We start from the raw sequence: 21,718 nt of genomic DNA on the forward strand, positions 1-21,718 counted from the left end.
AAAATAAAGAAAACAATGCTAGAAAGCTTGTACAATTTTCATCTCATTTTTTCCATCTCTATCAATCCAGTTTCATTCGGTCATATCCAAGCACTTCCCATCTAGCTATGTTATGTGTAACAAACTCCTCATAAGGGAAGATGGGGTCCTAAATGATTTGGGTGATGGGATGGGTTGGTACCATGGGTACCGCCGGCAAACCATACCTTGAGCACCAAGTTGGTGATTTACTGGATGTCATCAGGTCTTTGAATTTTATTATTTGGTGTTCAATGCAATGATGCATGCAATTTGAAGATAATGTATTTTATGCATCACGTGAGGGAGACCAAAAAATACCAAAGCTGCCATTTTTTTGTTTGCCTTTTTTCATTCCTTTTTTTTATAAACAATACGAAAATATTTATATAAACAATACCAAAACATTTATCATTTATTAAGATATTACACTCAGTTAAATGTTCTTTTTAATACTATTTTAGATTATTTTTTGTTTTAAACTATCAAAAGTTTATTTTTAAAGAAAAAAATGATATGTTTTATTTTTTTATTTTCTAATTTAATTAAATAAAAAATAGTGATATCGTAAATAGGTTGAGTGAGTTGAAAAAGATAGAGTTTCCGTATGTTATAAGTTAGAAGAGAGAGAACAAAAAAAACATGATGTGACGTTGATGTGAGGATGGGTTAGCGACCTCTCTAATTGTGAAGTAGATGGGATTTTGGTTTGATTTTAACTTGATTCAAATTGATTTGTGGACTACTATAATTTAAAGGTTTTGTTTACTTAGAATATCTCTTTGGGTTACTTATTTATAGAAACTATGGGATCACGAAAAGCAAATGTACGAATGTAATACTTTGTTTACCAAATATACAAAGTTTGAGAAAAGACACTTTGTGGACGGCTAATGATGGTTGAACATGTTTGATGTAAAATGGATTGCTTAGAAGACATATTATTGGTATAAGAATATATTCGTGTCAAAAAAAGGAAAAAGCAATCTTGCTGAATTTATTTATCATAAAATCGGGCATATGTCAGAATCAACAATCAAACGAATAAGAAAAAAATGAAAGCCAAACAAAACAGTTTACTTTATGAACCCTAGCCCCTTAGTAACAACATATCTTGTCATCTTGACCACCAACACCCAGCACAACAGATAAATTAAACATAATTTTATATTAAAATAGGTTTTTTGTAAGTTATATATATATATATATATATATATATATATATATATATATATATATATATATATATATATATATATATATATATATATATATAGATCCGGTAAGAAATTTTTTTTTGTAGGAAGGTAAGAAGTTTTTTTTCTACATATTTTTTTGACGAACAAAAGAAATGAATCACTAGATGATTCATTTGTAAGATGATTCACAAGAAAAAATTCCCAAAAAAACATCTTTATGATTCATTTTTAAGTAAATTAAGAAAAAATTCACTTTTGTGACAATTTTAATGAATAACAACAAAACCATTATACAAATGAATCATTGAGATGGTTTTTTAAGAATTTTTTTTTGTGAATCATCTTACAAATGAATCATCTAATGATTCATTTTGTTTGTTCGCGAAAAAAATATGTAGAAAAAAAACTTCTTACCTTCCTACCAAAAATTTCCTTCTTATTTGATCTTGACTCTATATATATATATATATATATATATATATATATATATATATATATATATATATATATATATATATATATATATATATATATATATATAACTTTTTAAATGATTCTTTTAACATTATATTATTTTTTCAATAATACTTTTGTAACAAAGTTAGATATTAAATATGTATGAAATATAAAAGATAAGAGAAAAAGATGTCAGAAAGTAAACACAATGGAAGTCGAAAGAAACGTGTTACAATTTAATGAAAACAAGCTATATAATAATTGTGTGACCTGGAATCGCACCACCCCTATTACATGCTATAGTCGTTTGTTTTTTACATTCACAATAATAATAATAATAATAATAAGTAAACGAGTTGAAAGGTGAAAATTACTTACTGCCTCAGAAAGAAAGAATAATGGATGGAGTGCCTTGCCTAGCGAGTAACTAAACTCAAACTACCAAGCTCAAGCTCAAGTCTCAAAGTCTATATATTTATATCATATCATATCATATGTCCCAAAATACAAAAATCGACGCGCTTACAAAATTACACCACGAACAGGTACCTAAACAACAAGGGCTAATTAGTATTATATGGTGAGAATAGGTGTTAATGACATGGTGTAGTGTAATAGTAATATACAAGAATTACTTAAACTCGTATATATACCTACCTGAAGGAGTTGCATAAAGCAGGAAACGTCTTTAATCGACTTGGTGACGTGGTGTAAGCACTGCAAATTCAAATATGAATATGAGATGGTGAGTGTGAGTGTGTGACAAAACTAAACAAATACACTGCTGCTAGTAGGCAGGAAATATATGAAATCAACAATGATTGATAACCTTTTAAAAATTCTATGCACATTCAAGTGTAAGGTTTGTAATTGTGGGATCTGTTCTCATTTAGGCAAAGTTACTTTTAGGCTGATATATGCAAATATATAAGGGTCTTTTTGGTATGATGGGATGGAATCACAAAGCAAAGGAATGGATCATTACATTCTGTTAACATATTTGGTTGGCTTTAACTTCAAGGAATGGAATGATTCATTCAAACATGTTTGTTAGGCACAGTTAAAAACAACAAAATTGAATTGATAAAAGAGGGGAAAATGTTACTTTTAATAAAATAAAATTTAATCAAATAAAGATATCAGTAAAAAATTAAATGTAAACATAGTAAAAAAAGTTTACTTATCATCTTAATTGATTGTTTACAAAAATAAGATATTAAATACCATGAAAACTTCCAATAGAAATAAATTTAACTGAACTTTTGAATTTTCTTAAAAAAAATATTATAGTTATTGAAGACCACATAGATAAAAAGTAATATATCACATAGAAAAAAACCCTCCTCATGGAATGAAATTAAGCCTATGTGGCAAACAACCATGTTTTTTTTATACTAGCGTAAATGTAATGTTCAATTCCGTTCCGTGTTGGATTACTGCATACCAAAGACTTGATAAAAGTTATTTGATACGATTACGAGGAGTGGAGTTAAGTTGGATTTGCTGAAAGATGAGGGCAATTAAGAGAAAATTCAATTAATTAATCACCAGCAATAAAATTAGCCCCAACCAATTGCTTTTAGGCTGACGAAGTTGCTGCATTATTCGTACCCCACTCTTCTTCTTCTTCCTCAGCCTCGTTACCATTAACGAAAACTGCACCATCTGAAGAATCATTATCCATTGCATTTGCATTTGCATTTGCAGCTGCTGCTGCTGCTGCTTCTTCTTCTTGACCATCAATATATTCCCCTTCATTTCCGTTTTCTTCTACACCCTCCTGTATCATCAAAAAGAAATATGTCTTTTCTAAATTGGAAAAATAAAAAGAGCTGTTTATTTAACCAAAAAAAAACACAAAGTTACCTCATGATCCAACTCTCCGTTTTCATGTGGTTCATCATCATCCAACTGCATGTGTTTAAAAATATCCACAAGATTCACATGTGATCTATCAACATAATTCACATACTCTTCTGCTGGAGGGTAACTACTCCTGAAAATATATTTAGTGGAAACACAAACACTCATTAATTTTATATAATATTCAAATTGTGTCATTTATGAAAGTTGCACATAATAATAATTATTGAACTCAAGTTACAACATAATAAGCAAACAGAACCTTGTTTCTGTAGCTCTTTCTTCAACTTCAAGTGCAATTTGCCAGTCCTCAAACATATTTGGATACTCTTCAGGATCTGCTAATGATTCTGCTGCTTTCTGGTTAACCTGCATTTCAATTTCATAAATAAAAATCCTTCAAAAACTAAATAAAATAAGAGAAAATATAAAAGATTAACCTTGTTAAGGTCTTTTCTCCAAAGAGCTACTATTTCTGAAACCTTGCTTGGAAGATAAGACCGGGCCATCAGAGCAGCCTCGGGTATCCGGTTGCTGAAAAAAAAATAGAAAGGGTATTTTGGGAATTTCATATCATGTTCATTGCCCAATTTCATATTCATTGATGTATGGAACCTGAAAGAAAAACTAACCTGTCCACCAACAACTGTAAACAGTCTTCCAATTTACCCAGCATAAATAGACAAGCAAAAGCAACATTGTTTTTTCCATTTTCTTTTGCAACAAGTGCAAGTTTTGCTATCTCTTCAGCATCTCCCAGAGAAGAATACAGCAAAAGCAGACCACTTAAATCGTTTGCATGTTTCAAACAATCTTCAGCCATTTCCAACTGCAATGTTTTCATATTACTATTATTTTAGATTTATTTATCTGGAACCAAAGGCAAAAATAAATACCGAAATTGACACATACCAGTCCAGTAGACATAGCTAATTCACCCAACTGCTTCCATTTCGACTCACTTTGTGCTACTAGTGCAATATCCTATATACACAAAAACAAATGTTATTATTAATTATGATTCATAAAGTCAAATATTGGTATTATATCTTTAGCTTACCTTTGCAATCTCTAGTTTACCAAGCTGAATGGCCAGTTCAAATCTATAGTCAGGATCTGTAGCAACTTCTAAAGCTTCATCAATCATTCCACGTGACTCCAAGAAATGAGCAACACTATTGAAAACAATTCATATATTAAATTTCTTTGGTTATCTCAATTCTTAATATAATAAACTATACCTGTTATGATGCTCCTTTGGAATAGAAGGCAATACAGTACTAGCTTTGTCTAGGTCTCCACGCATCACAAGTGTTTTATACTCAATCAAGGTGAGCAGCAACGTGTATCCAATGACACTAAAATATAAAAAAGGTTAAAATTGAGATTATATATAAAGAGTAAACTACATTTTTGCGTTTGCACCCTGCCTGAGTATAGCTGGGTTTTTTCAACTTTTGGCCAAAAAATTTCTCTTCCAATTTTGGTCCTAATATGTGGTTTTCATTTCCTGTTCCAAGTAAAATGACTATGTTTTTTGGGACCAAAATTGCAAAAATCAGGGACCAAAACCATTACAAGAAACTCAAATAAGGACCAAATTTGCAAAAGAAAACTCTTTGGGGGCCAAAATTGCAAAAAGCAGCTATATGCAGTGACCAAAAATGTCATTTACTCACTTGAATTCCTTGTCAATGAGAAAAACCCTGCTTTGATTAGCTAGATATCCTAGAAGATACATTGGGCGATCCAAATGAAACATTGTGGTTACCTGAAAAAGAAATATTAGATCGATTAATGAAATCTGGATGTTTTTTAGGTATTATGAAAAGTATTGATGACAAATCATACCTCACCACCAACACAGTAATTGAGTCGCCATGAAGAATTAGTGTAAATAAAACAGTCACCAACCCACAATCCAGTTCTAACTCTTTCGCTCACTTCATACAGAAGTTTAAAGGAATCTTCAATACCTTGCTCATCTACAGATCTTCCACTGTCTAGATGTGCAGACACTACATCATGCTGTAAATATAACCAAATTTATAAATATTAATTGTAACTTTTATAAAACATAAGCACCTAAAAAAAAACACAATAACAGATTGTGTATTATGGAATTGGAAAAAGGACCTGTTTGTTTACCCAATGGAATGGAATGGACCATTAAAGGAGTGTGATTTCTTCCATTTTGTTAGCTAGTGTTTTTTTTTTTTCATTCTATCATGGAATGGAATGAACACTTGCAATATAACCCATTTTTAGTTGTGTAAAGTGTAGTTTCTAACGACCAAATGTTTTTTAAAATTTTCACTATTTTAACTGGATTGTTATTTTATTCATTAAGAAATAACTATCAAATAATATTTTTAATTATAACTTACTTAGGTTTTAATGAGTTTTAGTTATCTGAGTAAAAGTTTGTTAATGATAATTAAAATAATGTATAGAATGGAGTTAAAGTTAATACATTGTATTTACATATAAATGCAAAAAAAAAAAAAAAAAAAAAAAATCATTCTATTTCTACAGCCCAACCAAACATGATCATGGAATGTAATGACTCATTTCATTACCCTGCCCATTCCATCCAACTAAACAGACGATAAGGGGGTGTATAAGGATCTTACATTGTACTGTAGTATATAGAATGATGAATCACTGGAAATTGCTAACATATCACCACTGTCTGCCCAGTAAAGGTTCTGGAAACATATAAAAAAATATTAGAATATCACTCATATGTTCATGTTGTTGACATCTAATTAAAGAGGTACAAGTTGCTTACCTTGACATTAACATCGATCCTTTGAATCAATCTGCACTCAGCCCAATCATAGAAACATATAAAATCATTCGAGCACATCGCGAGCAATGATCCTCCATACATGCGTTCAGCAGAAAATGTTGGTCGGATACTCTTTTTTTCCTGTTTATCAAGAAATATATCCAAATAAACAAATGTGAACCCACTTTGGCTAATTGATAAATTGTAAGGATATGTGGTGGAAGAAAGTCCACAAACCTGAAAAGATTTGTTAAAAATCTTGATCTTAGTTGTGCTCTCTCTAACAGCATATTCACCATCGGATGACCACACGATCTCCAATGCAGACCCAAATGATCTGTTCCTCCATGCCAAAGCTGTATATATGATGTATTCACCATCACCACACACAACAACAAACCTCCCATTTGGGTTGTGTTTCAAGCTCTGCAAACAACACCAAAACATACAAAAATCAAAAAACGACCATCTTACCCTCTATACTTTAGTAATTATCATAAATGGTCCTTCTTATCTCATTTTTAATTGGTAGGATAGGATAGGAAGCTAAAAGAACTAATATATGCACAACTCACTTGTGGGTAGAGATCACATGTTCCCAATTCTTTAACTCCTAAAGGCAACCTCTCTCCATCAGAGACCTGAGAATGAAAGAAGGAAAGAAGTTACAGTCATTTTGACAGAAACTGGAATACAAGAAAAAAACCCTTTTTATTTCTATCTTTGAATAGATAAAAAAGCATATGGACACAAACCTCAAAATCAGCTCCCACACTCTTAATGTTAACAGTTTGAATTTCATTATGTTTAGCCCATATAATTTTTCCACTGTTATCCATGCTAGCTACAGGCTCTTCCCTACCAACTTTCACCATTATAGTCCCTTCATCATACCCAATAGCAATCCTGTACAAAAGGAAAAGGGTACAAGTGTCATAAACAAGCATCCGAAATGTTATGACACAATTTGATTGCAAACATCTTGCTCCAAATATTTCACTTGAAAAAATTGTAATAAAACAAGGGAAAATTACAAAAAGAGTAAATAAAAAACATTATATCCACCAATTCTTTATTTTTCCAAATTAACCCTTTTGACCTGTTTTATCAGGTTTCACCAGTAATTTTGTTATATCAAGTTTCACTGGTAATTTTCCAAAATAAATATTTTGACTTGTTACATCTGGTCAAAATTGTTAATTCGAAGAAAAGTCTGAAACATTAATGATTTGATTGGAAAAAAAAAAGTATAGCAGAATTGTCCAAAACATAATGAATTTTTCTGTAGTTTGCCAGGAATGCAAAAATAGTCAAGAAACATACTTACCTTCGTGAACCTTTCATGTATCCAACAGCCCAAACCCTTTCGAGTCCATAATTCAAAGTATTCTCAAGTCTGCACAAAAATAGAAATTTGTGAGTATTTTCAGAAAATGTAGAAAGAAATAAACTCAACATGACTACAACTTTACTTTAAAATTACAAAACTTTGAATATGATACACTAACTTTACCAGAAAAAGAAACTTGTACATTTAGGGGGTGTTCCTTTTTTACTTAATTAGCTATATACTAGGTTAAGCACTTAATCTGGATACATGGTTGTTTCTTTTTTACTTAACGGTTTAAGCCCAAAAAACATGGCTTAATGTATTAAGACACAAACCCTTTACCTATTTACCCTTCTTTTTGGCACCCAACTCCTCTTGTGTTAAAATTGATGAATATTGTGAAAATTGTTTGCTGGAATGTAAGGGGAAAATGGCCATTGATTTAGTCACATTCAGACAGTTTATTCAGTCTAGAAAAGAAAGAGACCTTATGTATACAGTACTTCATCCAGACCAACATCATTTAGGACTTAATGGGATAAAAATAAAAAAAACAAAAAAAAAACAGCCCCCTAGTGATGTGTATTTTTAGTTTAATGTAATTATAGAACCAGAAGATACCTATAAGTAGTTGAATGCCATATACGTACAGTACCATCCTCAGAACCTGTGATTATTATTGGCAACTCCGGGTGAAAGCACACAGCTGAAACATTGTGTGTGTGACCTTCTAAAGTCTGGACACAAGTTTTGGTTTGATAATCCCATACCTGTTTCCAATATTCCAGAATGTAAGTCCACATTATAAAACTTTATAAAAGATTAAAAATGGTGAAAGCACAGTGACATAACAGACCTTAGCAGTGTGATCATCTGATCCAGTAATTAGATAAGGTTTATCACCACCCGTGAAATAATCCACACAATTCACTCCTTTGAGATGCGCATCTAGTGTAAAGTTAGGATCAGGAGACCCAAGATTCCATATCTGAAAAATAGGAAAAACAATGCTGCATAAATGTTCTTATTAAAACTTATAAAAGCATCCACAATGGTTAACATCTTGAAAAGCATTTTCTTTTTGCCATGTCAGCTTTTCACCAACTTTATATAACAAAAACCAATCTTTATAAATCTTCTCCAATTGAACATTAATCCTCATTTATTTGGAATGCTTTATAAATCCCCCTCCTCTAATTTGTCGTTTTTAAGCAACTTGAGGCCATTTTTATTAAGGTATATGGGTGTTACTGTGATTAGGTATGGAGTTATAAAAATGAAAGACAATAAAAAAAATAATATAGGATTGCTTGGTGTCATTTTGATTGTCTTGATGAATGCTTTTTAATGATATTTTTTCTATAAGAAATATTCATTCTTATTTTGCACATTTAATAAAGGGCAAATTACAGAAAACCACTATACTTTGGGCAATTTTGCGGTTTAACCACTTATATTTTATTTTTTTCCAATCAAACCATGAAACTATTAGATATTTTCTAAATTAACCAGTTTGACTAGATATAACAGTCAAAAGGGTTAATCTGGAAAACTGTCTTAAAACTTTATGGTTTGATTGAAAAAAAAATAAAGTATTAGTGGTTAAACTGAAAAACTACCCATAACACAAAGGTTTTTTTTTTTGTAATTTGCCCTTTAATAAGAAAAAATAATTACTCAAATATCACTAAAGATTTAAAATTAAAATATAATTAAGGGTGATATGAATATGTTACTGAGATGAGGGGATGAAATGTAAAACAACAAAGTCTACAATAGACCATTAAGTGGTTGGAGTATAGTAACAAAAAAAAGTGTTCCACTCCAATGGTATTAAGTGTGATTATGCAATAGCAAAAAGCTATAAAAAAACCTCCCATTAGAGATGCTCTAAGATTACCTTTATGGTGCGATCAAGTGATGCACTTGCAAAAGTATTGGTGTCTTTAGGATTGATTGTCACTTGCATGACATAATGGGAATGTCCCTCAAAGATTTGAGTACAATACCAACTCTTTTCCCAGTCCCAAAGCTTAATAAGCATATCATCAGAAGATGAAAGTATATATGGGAGGGTAGGGTGGACAGCCACACACCGAATGTAATCGGTATGTGCCTCAAATACTTTGACTTTATCCATCGTATTGTAATTGTACACACGGATAAACATGTCATCTGCTCCTGCAACAACCCACTGCTTGCGGGCTACAAACTTTGCTGATCTGACTGTAAACACATTGTGTAAGCATCAGAGTTTGAGTTTAATTTCCAATCATGCTGAAACTGTGTATGGAAATATGTATTCTAACCTGGTAATTCAGTAACCTCAAAGGATTTTGCCATAGCCTGTGACAATGCATATGATATGAGGCTTACATTAGATGATGGTATTGGAACTTGTATTATAAGAAAATAATGGTAAAACAATCTACAAACATATATATGAAGGAGTTTGATCATTGACCTATATAAGATGCTTGTTTTTTCTTCACTGATGATATTTATATCACCTTTTTATATAATTAGTGATTTAGTTATTGAAATATTAGTCACATTATACTTTATAGTGCATCAAAATAAACTGCTACTCGATATCTATTCAAATTGTATGTTTGCAGCAATATCTTTTATGGATTATGACCAAAACTTTGGTTGCATTTCCAGTAGGTATTGCCAACTATGCTTTTGACTAAATATCTATAACCTCAATGGTCTACCAAATGAAACAATATTAACTCCGTTTTATGATGGATGGGGACAGATTTCTATATGAAAGAAATATGTTGAACCCTATATTCTGTGATTCAGCTGTATCAACTGCCTTGATACTTTATACAAGAGAATATACATCTTAAAAACATGATTGTCTGTTTGATTTAGATGGGACAATTGAATTCTATATGCAATTAGGAATATCCTGTATTTTAACTAGAACTTGCCCTTCCTTTAAATTATTAATATGGTTTCATACCTGAGACTGGTAATCCCAGATGCAGACTGTTCCTGAATACAAACTTGTGAGGATCCTGCAAAAACACAAGTACCAGTGTCCATTAACAGATTAATCAAAAACCACTTGAATGAAGTTTCCGGCAGCTGTAATCCGTGCCTAGGTATGCTGGATCTTTCTTAACAAAATGCACGACTATTTGAGATTTACTCAATTACAAGAAACAGGTATACTTACCATGGCTCTGTTGGATGCAGATCCACGGATTTTACTCTTTCTGATCTTTGAGCAAGTTTCCTCTGCATAAAATGCTCCTCATTAGCATGATTATCGAGTAAGTGTCTAAAATTAACAACAAAATTAATCCAAATTGCATAGCTAAAAGTACCTTGATCTCGAGCCTGAGAGGCTGCCCCAAAGCGGAATACACATAAAACAGATTGAAGTTTCGGTTAGTAAATCAGATCCGAGTAGTTTATTAAATCTCATAAGTAAATCAGAACAATGCTCCAATAATGTGATTGGATCAACGATCATATGGATATAGATTTGTCACTGGATCTAAATCATAATTGAACAAAATGCAAATCAAGAAAATACACTGCAAACTCACCATTGTTGAAGATTAAAATTTAGCCTCTTGATTGGAAATCCGTGACTGAATCCTGAACCCTAAGATCCCAGTGGGAGATCCGGCAAGACAACTCGAACAGAGAGAGAACTAGACCGAATCTCCGTCCGAATTGAGAGATTTGAAGGCCTTCGAGTGTCGATTTAGATTAAGATCCAGAGGGAGGTTCAGCTCCAATGATAGCAACCTCTGTAAATGGTGAGAGAGAAAGAGGGTGGGGTTTGAAGATGCAAAGAAATGTTGAGTTAGTACTCGGTATGCGAAATGCAACGACCGATGCTTCCTTCTTACGAAATATTTTCCATGTTTCTTAAGCTCAAACGAAATTACCGTCGGTTGATTTTTGGGAGATAGATGCAACTTCAAAATAAACGGATTGGTATGTTAATATTTTTATGTAACTAAAAAAAAACAACTATTGTCTTTTGTTTGTGATAGATTTTTTCTTTCAAAAATAGTTTTTTTTTCAAATCCACAAATCTAATAAACTATTTTTAAAATTTCACCTACATACACAATTAAGACTTGAATTTCAAATCTCAAAAATAAAAAACAATACCAGATACCTTTAGCCAATAAGCTCTTTAGTTTTCATAAATAGTTCACTAAAAGCTTTAAATATATGAATATTAGAACTTGAGATATTTTTTATACTAGTATTTAAATTCCAAATGATTATTAATCAATCAAAACTATTAATCTACGAATATTTTTAAACTATTCGAATATTCACGTCTTTCATAGAATAGTAATTATGTTTACTAATAATAACCACGAAATAATACTTTCTCACATTAATTTATCATGTAAAATTGTAATGATTTTGAACCATATATGACATCTATTAAAATCATATTATTTAACGACTGCTACTTGCAGTTAACGTGTGAATAACTTTAAATATAATTTTTGATTTACGTTACTTTTAATGTTATGATTAACTAATTTATAAATTACTTATTTAATTTTTGTGTAAGGTAGTGCAATGTAATTTAAAGGTTATGTTATTTTTAACTATTATTACTGTTAATAGTTATGATTTAAAAATCATTTATTTGAAAAAAATAATAATTATTATAAAAAATAGTTTAGATACTTTTAGTGAATTTGACATGTCGATTTAGTTTTATATTTAAAACATTTAAATGTTTTAAACTATTTAAAAAAAATCTTTGAACATTAATATTTCACATTTAATAATCTTTGAATGCACTATATTATATGTTTGTTTATCTTGTTCATTTATGTTCTTGTAGCCCAGCGGTATCAGGTGGTGCCCTCCCTCTTTGAGGTCGAGGGTTCAAGTCTCGTTGTGGACATAGGTGGAATAGGTGTTGTTAGCTTAAGAGTAGATTAGATTTGTCGGTTCAAAAAAAAAATTATGTTCGTTTAACATTTCACGAACATAAACGAACGAACATGAACAAGAAAACTTGTTCGTGTTCATTCATTTGTTCGGCTAACTTAAACAAACAAACACGAACAAGCTTTCGTTCATGTCCGTTCAGTTCGTTTACATCCCTACGTGTGGTGCCACACTTGCCACAATCCACGTAGGCGTCACCAGGGGCGAAGTATTTAAGGGGCCAGGAGGGGCAGTGGCCCCCCCTGATTTTTGGGCAAGAGATAGAAATTATACTTCAAAAAATTTAATTACAGGCCTGTTATCTTCAAACTTGGGCTTTGGCCCCTCCCAAATCCAAATTCCAAGAAGCAATCCGAAATCTCCAAGAAATAGAAATCAAAATCGGTTGTTCCCCAATTTTGTTCGCTGAATCGTTGCTGCCTGCTGTCGTTGTTGGCCTGTTGAGTCACTTGCTTCAGTTGCTTGGTCTCACACTCTCACTCTCGCAATCGCCCATCACTAAGCGCCATTCACCAAAAATCAGGTATGGAATCCCGAATCTTGTTCTTTCTTTCCAGTTCACTTGTTGTTGCCTGTTGTGCTACACTGTTGGTTGTTGCTGCTGTTTGCGAGTTTCTCCTAAGTTCTGACTCCTCTTTTCTCTCGGTCCAAACTCCAAATTAGGGGTTTGAGTTTCTCCTGTCAATTTGTGAGTTTCTCTTGAGGCCCCTGAATGGAAAGCTATATGAACAAACTTGGATATTCTATTGTGACAATTGTAAGTTGCGTGGTGATATTTCGACTGTGCAAAACCTGCTGACCTGTTGAAGCCAGATTGTAAGATATATATGTTCTTGTGGAGTTGTTTCAGGTGTTATATTCCTTTAAACAAAGTTTTGATCTTGCTAATGTAGAGTTTGGATCGCAAGTCACTTAATTAGGGCTTAATTTATTTGCAAATAAGTTATATGAAGTTTTTGTTTTGAGCTACAAAATTGATAGGAGATTTCTTTGTTGATTTAACACATACAACTGTTCACATAAATCACCTTTGACACATAATCAAGCCTTCACTGATATGCACACAGCTGTAGTTTAAGCAGCTCATAAGATTCCCACAAGGTAAAACTTCTGCCTAGCAGAATTCTCCTTGCACAAAGTGATAATATCTACCTTAAGATGTGATTAGAGTTCATGGGTTCATCACTTTTATAGCCTCTTCATTTAGATGTTGGAATAGCAAGTATGTGAGAAACCAACCTTCTGGTGCTCTAAAGTGACTAAAATCAGAGAAACACGGGAAAAAGAGAAACAGGGGAAACCTTTGGGGCAAATTTTCTACTGTGTTTATTTGAGATTCTCAATCTAATCTGAATGGGAACAAAACTACATAAAACAAAGGCAATTCCTAGAGATTAGCAACGGACTCTCGCCCCCCCCCCCTCTAGATAATTGTTCAAGCTCCGCCACTGGGCATCACGTCATTTTTGTCGCACTTTAGCCAAAACTTGCCATGTGTTAGGCACAAGTTGTCGCACTTTCCATTCTAAATATATATTTTCTTTAATTAATTTAGAAAAAAAATATTGCAAACATATTATTTTTTAAAAAACTTAATTTCCATTAAAAAACATATAAATTAAAAAAAAAAAAAAAAAAAAAAAGCATCACACTAGAAATTCAAAAAAACATAAAAATTCAAAAAAAAACATTGAAATTAAAAATATCACAAGAACACTAGAAATTCAGAAACGTCACGCTAGAAATTCAAACACACAATCCATTAAAAATTAGAAGACAAAGACTTCAAATTTGACGCAATTTGGGGCTCTGCCTCACAATTTGCCAAAACTCAACAAGCTTGAAATTTTTGTCAGTTTCAACACGGTAAGCCTCAAGAGAATTCTCTAGCAAAGTATTTTCATTTTCACCATTTATGGCATCATGCATCACCTTATGCAACATAATGGTAAACTGAGTTGCGAGTGCGTGTGCATTTCTCCATTTGGTGTAGAGTAGATATTTTGTTCGAGGTTGAAGGGCTTGGCGGTTGTATATGTCGGCAACTCTACTCCAAAAAGTAGTTGAAGGATAGTCATTGTGGTGTGGATCTTCGGCTACATCAATCCATGAACTAGCAAGTAAGATCTCTTCTCCGGTCGACCAAACAATAGCCGTTTTTTGTGATGAGGTGTAGAAAATGATGGAAAAATAAGAAAGTTAAGAGAATAGAATTAAGGAGATTTGAATGGTGATGAATGAATAAGGATGGAGGTATTTATAGTTGAAAACTGAGGGTTTAAAAGTGAAATTTTGAAAAAAAAAAACGGTTATATTTTTTAAACTGTGTATTTTTTGGAAAGAAGGTAATTTTTGAAAAAAAAAAGTTTAATTAATATATGGGTTAAAAGAAAAAAATATCTTTCATCGGTTAACCCTCGCCGAGTTGTCGATCTGAGCTCGACATGCCGAGGCCTAGGCCTGGTTTTCGCCGAGTTCACCGAGTTTGTAGTCGAGTCCACATCTACTATCCTAATATACGAATAACCAAATGGTACAGTTAAAACTAATGCAAAATTTACAAATTACCAATGTTTTAGATAAGTTTGAATTCTCCTTTTTAATTGATAGTTATGAAATAGATATGAGTGGACGAAAATTACAGGAAGGTCCTATAAGTTTTCGTCCAAGGCTTCTAGATGAATAGTCCATGGGCTATTTAGGCCTTAAGCATGAAATTAGGGTTTCCAACTGCAAGCCCTAGCTTTGGGACTAAGCAACCTCAAGTATAAAAGGAGCCTAACCCTTGGGATATTCGGTCATCTACTCTTTACCCTAGCATAGCCGAAACTTTGGTTTTATCTCCTTATTTCTCCTCTCATCCTCTTGCAAAGAGTGTTTGTAAGTCATTATAGGTGTCACATTTAAGGCACCTGCTTTCAAGAGTTCAAGATCTATAAGGATTAATTTTTATTACTACATAACAATTGAGGTATGTATCTAAACCCTATTATTAGGTTAATTTCGATTTTATAGATGCATATTAGGTTAAAACCAAAAAAGATTTGTTGTTTTCTCACATTTTCGATAAAACCCTCTCGTAAAAGTATTTTAACAATACTTTGGCTGATATTAGTAGATGCTACTCGAACCACGCTTTTTCTATACATATTGGCATTTCATATAGAGGTTATTATGCCAGTAGTAGTATCACTACCCATGATGAATTAAAATTATTGGTGCCTCCAAATTTGGATCTAATCATCATGTTTTTCTTTTACGTATTTGTTTATGAATATTAATTTTGAAAGGTATATACGTGAGACAAAATCTACTAAATGAATTTTAATATATTTCTTTTAAATACCCTACTATAACCATATCATGCTCTGAGTTTCTCTTTTGTATTCAAGTTTGCATGTTTAACTAGTAAAAACCTAGATCCAAAGCATTAGGGTTGCATGAACACATAGGATTTGTAGTTATGCTCAAAACCCATCAAATTTTCATATTTGTTCTGATTTGTAGGGGCTAAGATAAAGTGAGAAGGTGGAACACAGAAGAATGAACCTAATCATGAGGAATAGACGATCTTCTCCTGTTACCAAAATTGGAGTTTATATTAGTGCTTAGTAGTGGTGTTTGTTTAGAGTTAATAAATTGTTTCTACTCGTCGGAGATGACACGTAACATTATTTCTTTTCATGCTTTATTCATACAAGGTTTTAGATATTTATTTAATGATTTGAATGGTTCTATTTCTGCTTATAAAAATGGTGTTTTTATAATTAAAGTTTTACCTTGTGATGGTGTGTATGAAACTGTGACGTGTGTTGATAATTTAGGAAATAATGTTTTTCATATTGATTTGTCTAATGGTGTAGACAAAACGTGCTTGTGGCATTGTCATCTTGGACACATTAACAAGAAACTCATCGCCCAACTCCAAAAGGATGGAGTGTTGGAATCATTTGACCTAAGGTCACATGATACATGTGAATATTGTCTTTTGGGAAAGATGAAAAAAATCACCTTTCACGGGATCTTGTGAAAGAGGTGAAGGTTTGTTGGATCTCATACATACATATGTGTGTGGATCCTTCAGGTCATCCATAAGGGATGCTAATCGATTCTATGTGACTTTTACCGATGATTATAGCAAATATGGTTATATCTACTTAATCAAGCATAAGTCAAAACCCTTTGAAAACTTCAAAGATTTTAAACATGAAGTCGAGAATCAGTTGGGCATGAAGATAAAGATGCTTAGATCTGATAGAGGCGGATAGTATCTTAGTACCGAGTTCAACGACTAACTGAATGAATGTGGAATAGTTTCACAATTGACTCCTCTTAGGATACCATAATTTAATGGTGTGGCTGAGAGGCGTAACCAGACCTTGTTAGACATGGTTCATTCCATGATAAGTCGTGTTTCTCTTCCTATTCACTTCTGGGTGTGCCTCAGAGGCAACCACCCACATCCTCAATCTTGTCCCTACAAAAAAGGTTGCCAAAACACCTTACAAGATGTGGACACGGAAAGTTCCCTCGTTAGAATGTATCAAATTTTAGGGTTGTGAAGCTTTCATGAGATGAGAGACTCATGGCAAGTTAGCAGCTAAAAGTGAGAAGTGTATTTTCATTAGTTACCCAAGGCAATCATTTGGATATTTGTTCTACAGGCCTAGTGAGAACGCGGTCTTTGTAGCATAAATATGAGTCTTTCGAGAAAGAGAGCTCATATTCAAAGAGGACATTGGGTGTACCATTGACCTTGAAGAAATTCACGAGTCCACCTGTAAAGGAACCTTAGATAAAACTAACACTTAACAAGAGGAACATGTTCTTGCTGAACCGATAGACAAGTCATTACCTCTTATGTGTTCCATTAGAGTTAGCATGCCACCTGAATTTTATGGATTTCGTATTACTACAGATGGTGACATGTTTGTCAGTGATAGGAGACTGATAAATTTGGATGGGCCGGCTAGCTACAAGTAAGTAATGGTAGGCACTGAGGCTGCTAAATGGAAAGAGGAAATGGACAACGAGATCAAATGCATATATGGCAACGAAGTTTGGAATTTGGTATATAATGTACCAAGTTGCAAGACAGTTGTGTGCAAATGGATCTTCAAGAAGAAGATCGACATGGATGGAAAGGTACACACTTTCAAGGCTCGATTGGTTGCGAAGGGATTCACTCAAACCTCGGGAGTTGACTAGGATGAGACATTCTCACCCGTAGCCAAGATAAAATCTATTAGGATAATTCTTGCCATAGCTGCCTTTCATGACTATGAAATTTGGAAGATGGATGTCAAAACCGCTTTCATTAACGGGAAGTTGGTTGAAGATGTTTACATGTAACACCCTGTTTATTAAATAAATAAATAGATAAAGTTGATGAGTGGATACTAGCCCTAAAATCAATAATTATATAATAAGAGTTGGTCTTGAGGAGTTACTTGGCATAATTTAGAAGTTGAGGGTTAAAAGTGTAAGTTTCGGACTCAGTCTATAATTAATTATGAAGTCAGGGGCTCCGTGATAATTATTTAGATTTAATTTAAAAAGATTTTGGAAAAACAAGGTGCAAATGGTAAATTTTGGACTTAAGTTGAAAGGAATTTGGATAGCAGGGGTTAAAAAGGTAAATACGGATCTATTTTGAAATAAATGGTAGCTGGAGGGACCATTTGTGACATTATGGAATAAGTTTGATAAGGGTGGTCGGGTATATAAGCTATCGGTAACCCTAAACCCTAACCTAAGGATGCAGTCGCCATCTCTCCTCTTCTTCTTCTACCGGTGGCCGCCAAGACTGTTGGAGTCGGAGGAACCGCCACCACCCGTTATGCTAGTCTTCCGACCCGTTGAGCCGCCAAGTGAGTGAAACACTACGCTGTTGTTTTGCTGCCGACGAATGCGTGAGTCAAGGTCGACGTTGGGGCCGCTGTGCCTCCATCTCCTCTGGTAACGACGCAAGCCTGCTATTCTTCTTCCTTCTCTGTTTCAGCCGACGATACCTTTTCACTGGCCGATGTCGCCGCTCCGGGCGGCGGCCTCATCGTCAATACCTTTCGTCAGTCGCTTGTCTCCGTGATTGGGTAGTTGCGTTGTGTTGTATGCGTTCGTATCTCATCCCATGTCGGGGTATGAATGGGTTCTGCCGAATGGAGGTCGTGAAGAACCACCATGGCAGCCGACCATGGTGGTTGCCGCCGATAACAAAGCTGATGCCACCTCTCCAGGGGTTTTTCCTTCGCCATGTGCCACTAGGTGGGTGGCTGGAGTTGTTTTGTAATCAGTTAGGGCGTGTGTGAGTTATTTCAGTGATGTATGATTTGGGTTGTTGGCCGGATAGATCAAGGGCTGCCGCCAAGCGCCACCGCCGGCACCATGGTGTGGTTGGGTGTATGTGTATTAGTGAGTGTGTGTATTTGGATTAAAGCCCTGTAATTGTAATTAGCAAGTTGAATAATAAAAAGAAATGTAAAACCACAACCTTAGGGTGGTGGCCGCCGCCGTGAGCCGCCATGGACCACCACTACCCGAGGTGGTAGTGGGTGGTGCCCCGCTAGCAAACCCTAATGGGCTTAGAGATTGGTTTTGGGCCTATTGGGCCATGTTTGGGTGGAAAACCCTAATTATGAGTATTGGGCCTTAGACTAATTGGGCCACTTGTGGGCCATTGGAATTGGATTGTGAATTAAGCCCAAACTATTCCATGCCATTTATCTAGTAGATTAAAGGACTTAATGGATTAAGTCCTTAATGGGCTAATTGAGAAAATACTAATATTTGAGAGATTATCAGCACACACACGAGAATTATTTAATAAGTGAATATTAAATAATAACCATTGGCAGAAATTAATCTAAGCAATAAAGGACTTAATGGATTAAGTCCCTAGTGTGTTAAGTCCTTAATGGGTTAAGTGAGAAACACTTAACCCTAATTGTCATTTCATGTGAAACCCTAATTTCACTTGGGCTTTGTGTTGGTCCATCCAAGAATAATTAAATAGACTAGAGTAATTAGTTGGGCTTTAGGGTAAGGCCATATGAAGGATTGGGCCCAATTTGGAAAATTGGGCCATAGATGGGCCATAGTTGGGGCCTAGATGATTGTATGATATTGGGCCCTAGAATGATACATGTTGGACTGGACTGATCGATTGGGCCTTAAGGGAAGTCCATGTAGAGGTTTGGGCCCAATTTGGAAAATTGGGCCATATGTTGGGCTTTGATCCCTAGTTGACTTTGGGCCTATGGATTGGGCCTCGGGCTTGGGTAAGCCAAGCTAGGGGTAATGTAGTAATTATCCAAAGCATGTATTTTTAGTTATGTGTTAGAACCCAATTATTAATTGGGTGTTATTTGGTGTTGACAGTTCGGGAATCTGTCAGCCAGCAGCTGGGGTGGAGTCTGCGGGACTTCAGCAGTGTGGGATTGTGTCTACGAGACTTCAGCAGTGTGAGGTGAGTTTCCTTCCGGTAGGAACGGGTCTACGGCCTCAATGCCGGCCCGTTTAGTTAGCAGTAGTTCCGGACTTCAGTCCCATGTAGTAGTTCAGTATGCTTGGTGTCTTTGTGATACAGACATGGTATGAGTTATGTGTCCCGGACTATGGTCCGATGCAGTATGCAGTATATGTGTTTATATTATATGTTATGATTATGTTATGCTATGTTTAGTTAGTTCCGGACCTCGGTCCGATGCAGTAGTTAGAGTGCTTGACATCTTTGTGATTCAAGTAGGTTTTGTGTTATGTGTTCCGGACTTTGTTCCGATGCAGTATGCAGTATATGTATTCATGCTAGTTGATATGTTTATGCTATGTTATGTTCAGTCAGTTCCGGACTTCGGTCCAATGCAGGGGACAAGGTCCTAATCAGTTCCGGACTTCGGTCCGATGCAGTTAGTTCCAAACTTTGGTCCGATGCAGAGGGCAAGGCCTTGGTTAGTTCTGGACTCCGGTCCGATGCAGTTTCCGGACTTCGTTCTGATGCAGAGGGCAAGGCCCTGGTTAGTATCCGGACTTCGGTCCGATGCAGTGGGCAAGGCCCAGTAGATGCTTTATATGTTATTGTATGGTATGTGGTAGTTTGGGGGAGCTCACTAAGCTTCGTGCTTACGGTTTTCAGTTTTGGTTTCAGGTAGTCAGTTTTCAAAAGAGGAGCTCGGGAAGATTGCAGTGCACACACCATTTGTTCACCCTGGGATGTTTATACTCTGATATATTCGACATTTGTTAAGATATTTTAGATACATTCTTTATGATTCTTATATGACGTTTGATGAATATGGTTTTATTACTAATTTAAAACGAAATTTTCAGACTGTATTTTTGTGATGTTACATTACATGAATCAGCCAGAGGATTTTGTAGATGAAAACTTTCCAATTAGAGTGTGCAAGCTTGAGAAATCCATCAATGGATTGAAAACAAGCATCTCGCAGCTGGAATCTTTGCTTCCATGATAAAGTTAAAGAGTTTGGTTTCTCTAGGAGTGAAGATGATTCATGTGTGTATATCAAGGCTAGTGGGAGTATAATGACTTTTCTGGTGTTTTATGTCGATGACACATTACTCATGGGAAATGACATTCCAACCTTGCAAGAAGTTATGTCTTGGTTTGGAAAGTGTTTTGCCATGAAAGACCTTAGAGAAGCAGTTTATATTCTCGGGACAGGAATCTTGAGAGATAGAAAGAAGGGACTAATTAGACTTAGTCAAAGTACATACTTGGATGAAGTACTAAAGAGTTTTAGTATGTAAAATTCCAGGAAAGGATAACTACTTATCCAGAGCAATACCAAATTGAGTAAGACTCAAAGCCCTGGTATGGATGAAAAGATAGTTGATATGAGTCGAGTACCTTACGCTCCGGTTGTACGGTCGATCATGTACGCCATGACATCTACTCACCCTGATGTGTCCTTTGCCTTGAGCATGGTCAGTCGCTATAATGGAAATCCCAATAAAACTCATTGGACAACGGTTAAGAACATTCTAGAGTATTTGCGAAGGATGACGGATATGCTTCTAGTCCTTGGTGGCAGTGATATGTTAAGAGTAAGTGGGTACATTGGCGCCAAGTTTCAAATAGATACAAACAACTTTCGT

General features: G+C 34.5%; 1 protein-coding gene across 3 annotated transcripts; it reads right to left on the minus strand.

The window, feature by feature from the left end:
• Window positions 1-1,882: 1,882 nt before the first annotated feature.
• Window positions 1,883-11,530, minus strand: LOC145085736 (coatomer subunit beta'-1-like). 3 transcript variants are annotated; one of them, XR_013700137.1, is made up of 26 exons: window positions 11,221-11,530; window positions 10,996-11,016; window positions 10,845-10,906; window positions 10,629-10,683; window positions 9,967-10,003; window positions 9,558-9,883; window positions 8,514-8,645; window positions 8,279-8,427; window positions 7,655-7,723; window positions 7,083-7,233; window positions 6,903-6,968; window positions 6,565-6,753; window positions 6,328-6,468; window positions 6,170-6,244; window positions 5,388-5,564; window positions 5,216-5,307; window positions 4,778-4,894; window positions 4,597-4,711; window positions 4,449-4,520; window positions 4,169-4,365; window positions 3,977-4,070; window positions 3,799-3,905; window positions 3,540-3,669; window positions 3,244-3,453; window positions 2,331-2,390; window positions 1,883-2,222 (listed from the first exon to the last, which is right to left on the minus strand). XR_013700137.1 is itself a non-coding variant. In XM_079023541.1 (26 exons), the coding sequence occupies exons 1-25, from the start codon at window positions 11,221-11,223 to the stop codon at window positions 2,362-2,364; spliced, it is 2,775 nt and encodes a 924-aa protein (XP_078879667.1). In that variant the 5' UTR covers window positions 11,224-11,530; the 3' UTR covers window positions 1,883-2,222; window positions 2,331-2,361. The 3 variants fall into 3 exon arrangements, 1 of the variants encoding a protein (XP_078879667.1); XR_013700131.1 differs by having other exon boundaries at window positions 3,222-3,453; window positions 11,221-11,529; XM_079023541.1 differs by having other exon boundaries at window positions 3,285-3,453.
• Window positions 11,531-21,718: the final 10,188 nt, after the last annotated feature.

Source organism: Lactuca serriola, chromosome 1 (assembly GCF_051521515.1).
Source record: "Lactuca serriola cultivar US96UC23 chromosome 1, Lser_US96UC23_V15, whole genome shotgun sequence".
Lineage (NCBI taxonomy): Eukaryota > Viridiplantae > Streptophyta > Magnoliopsida > Asterales > Asteraceae > Lactuca > Lactuca serriola.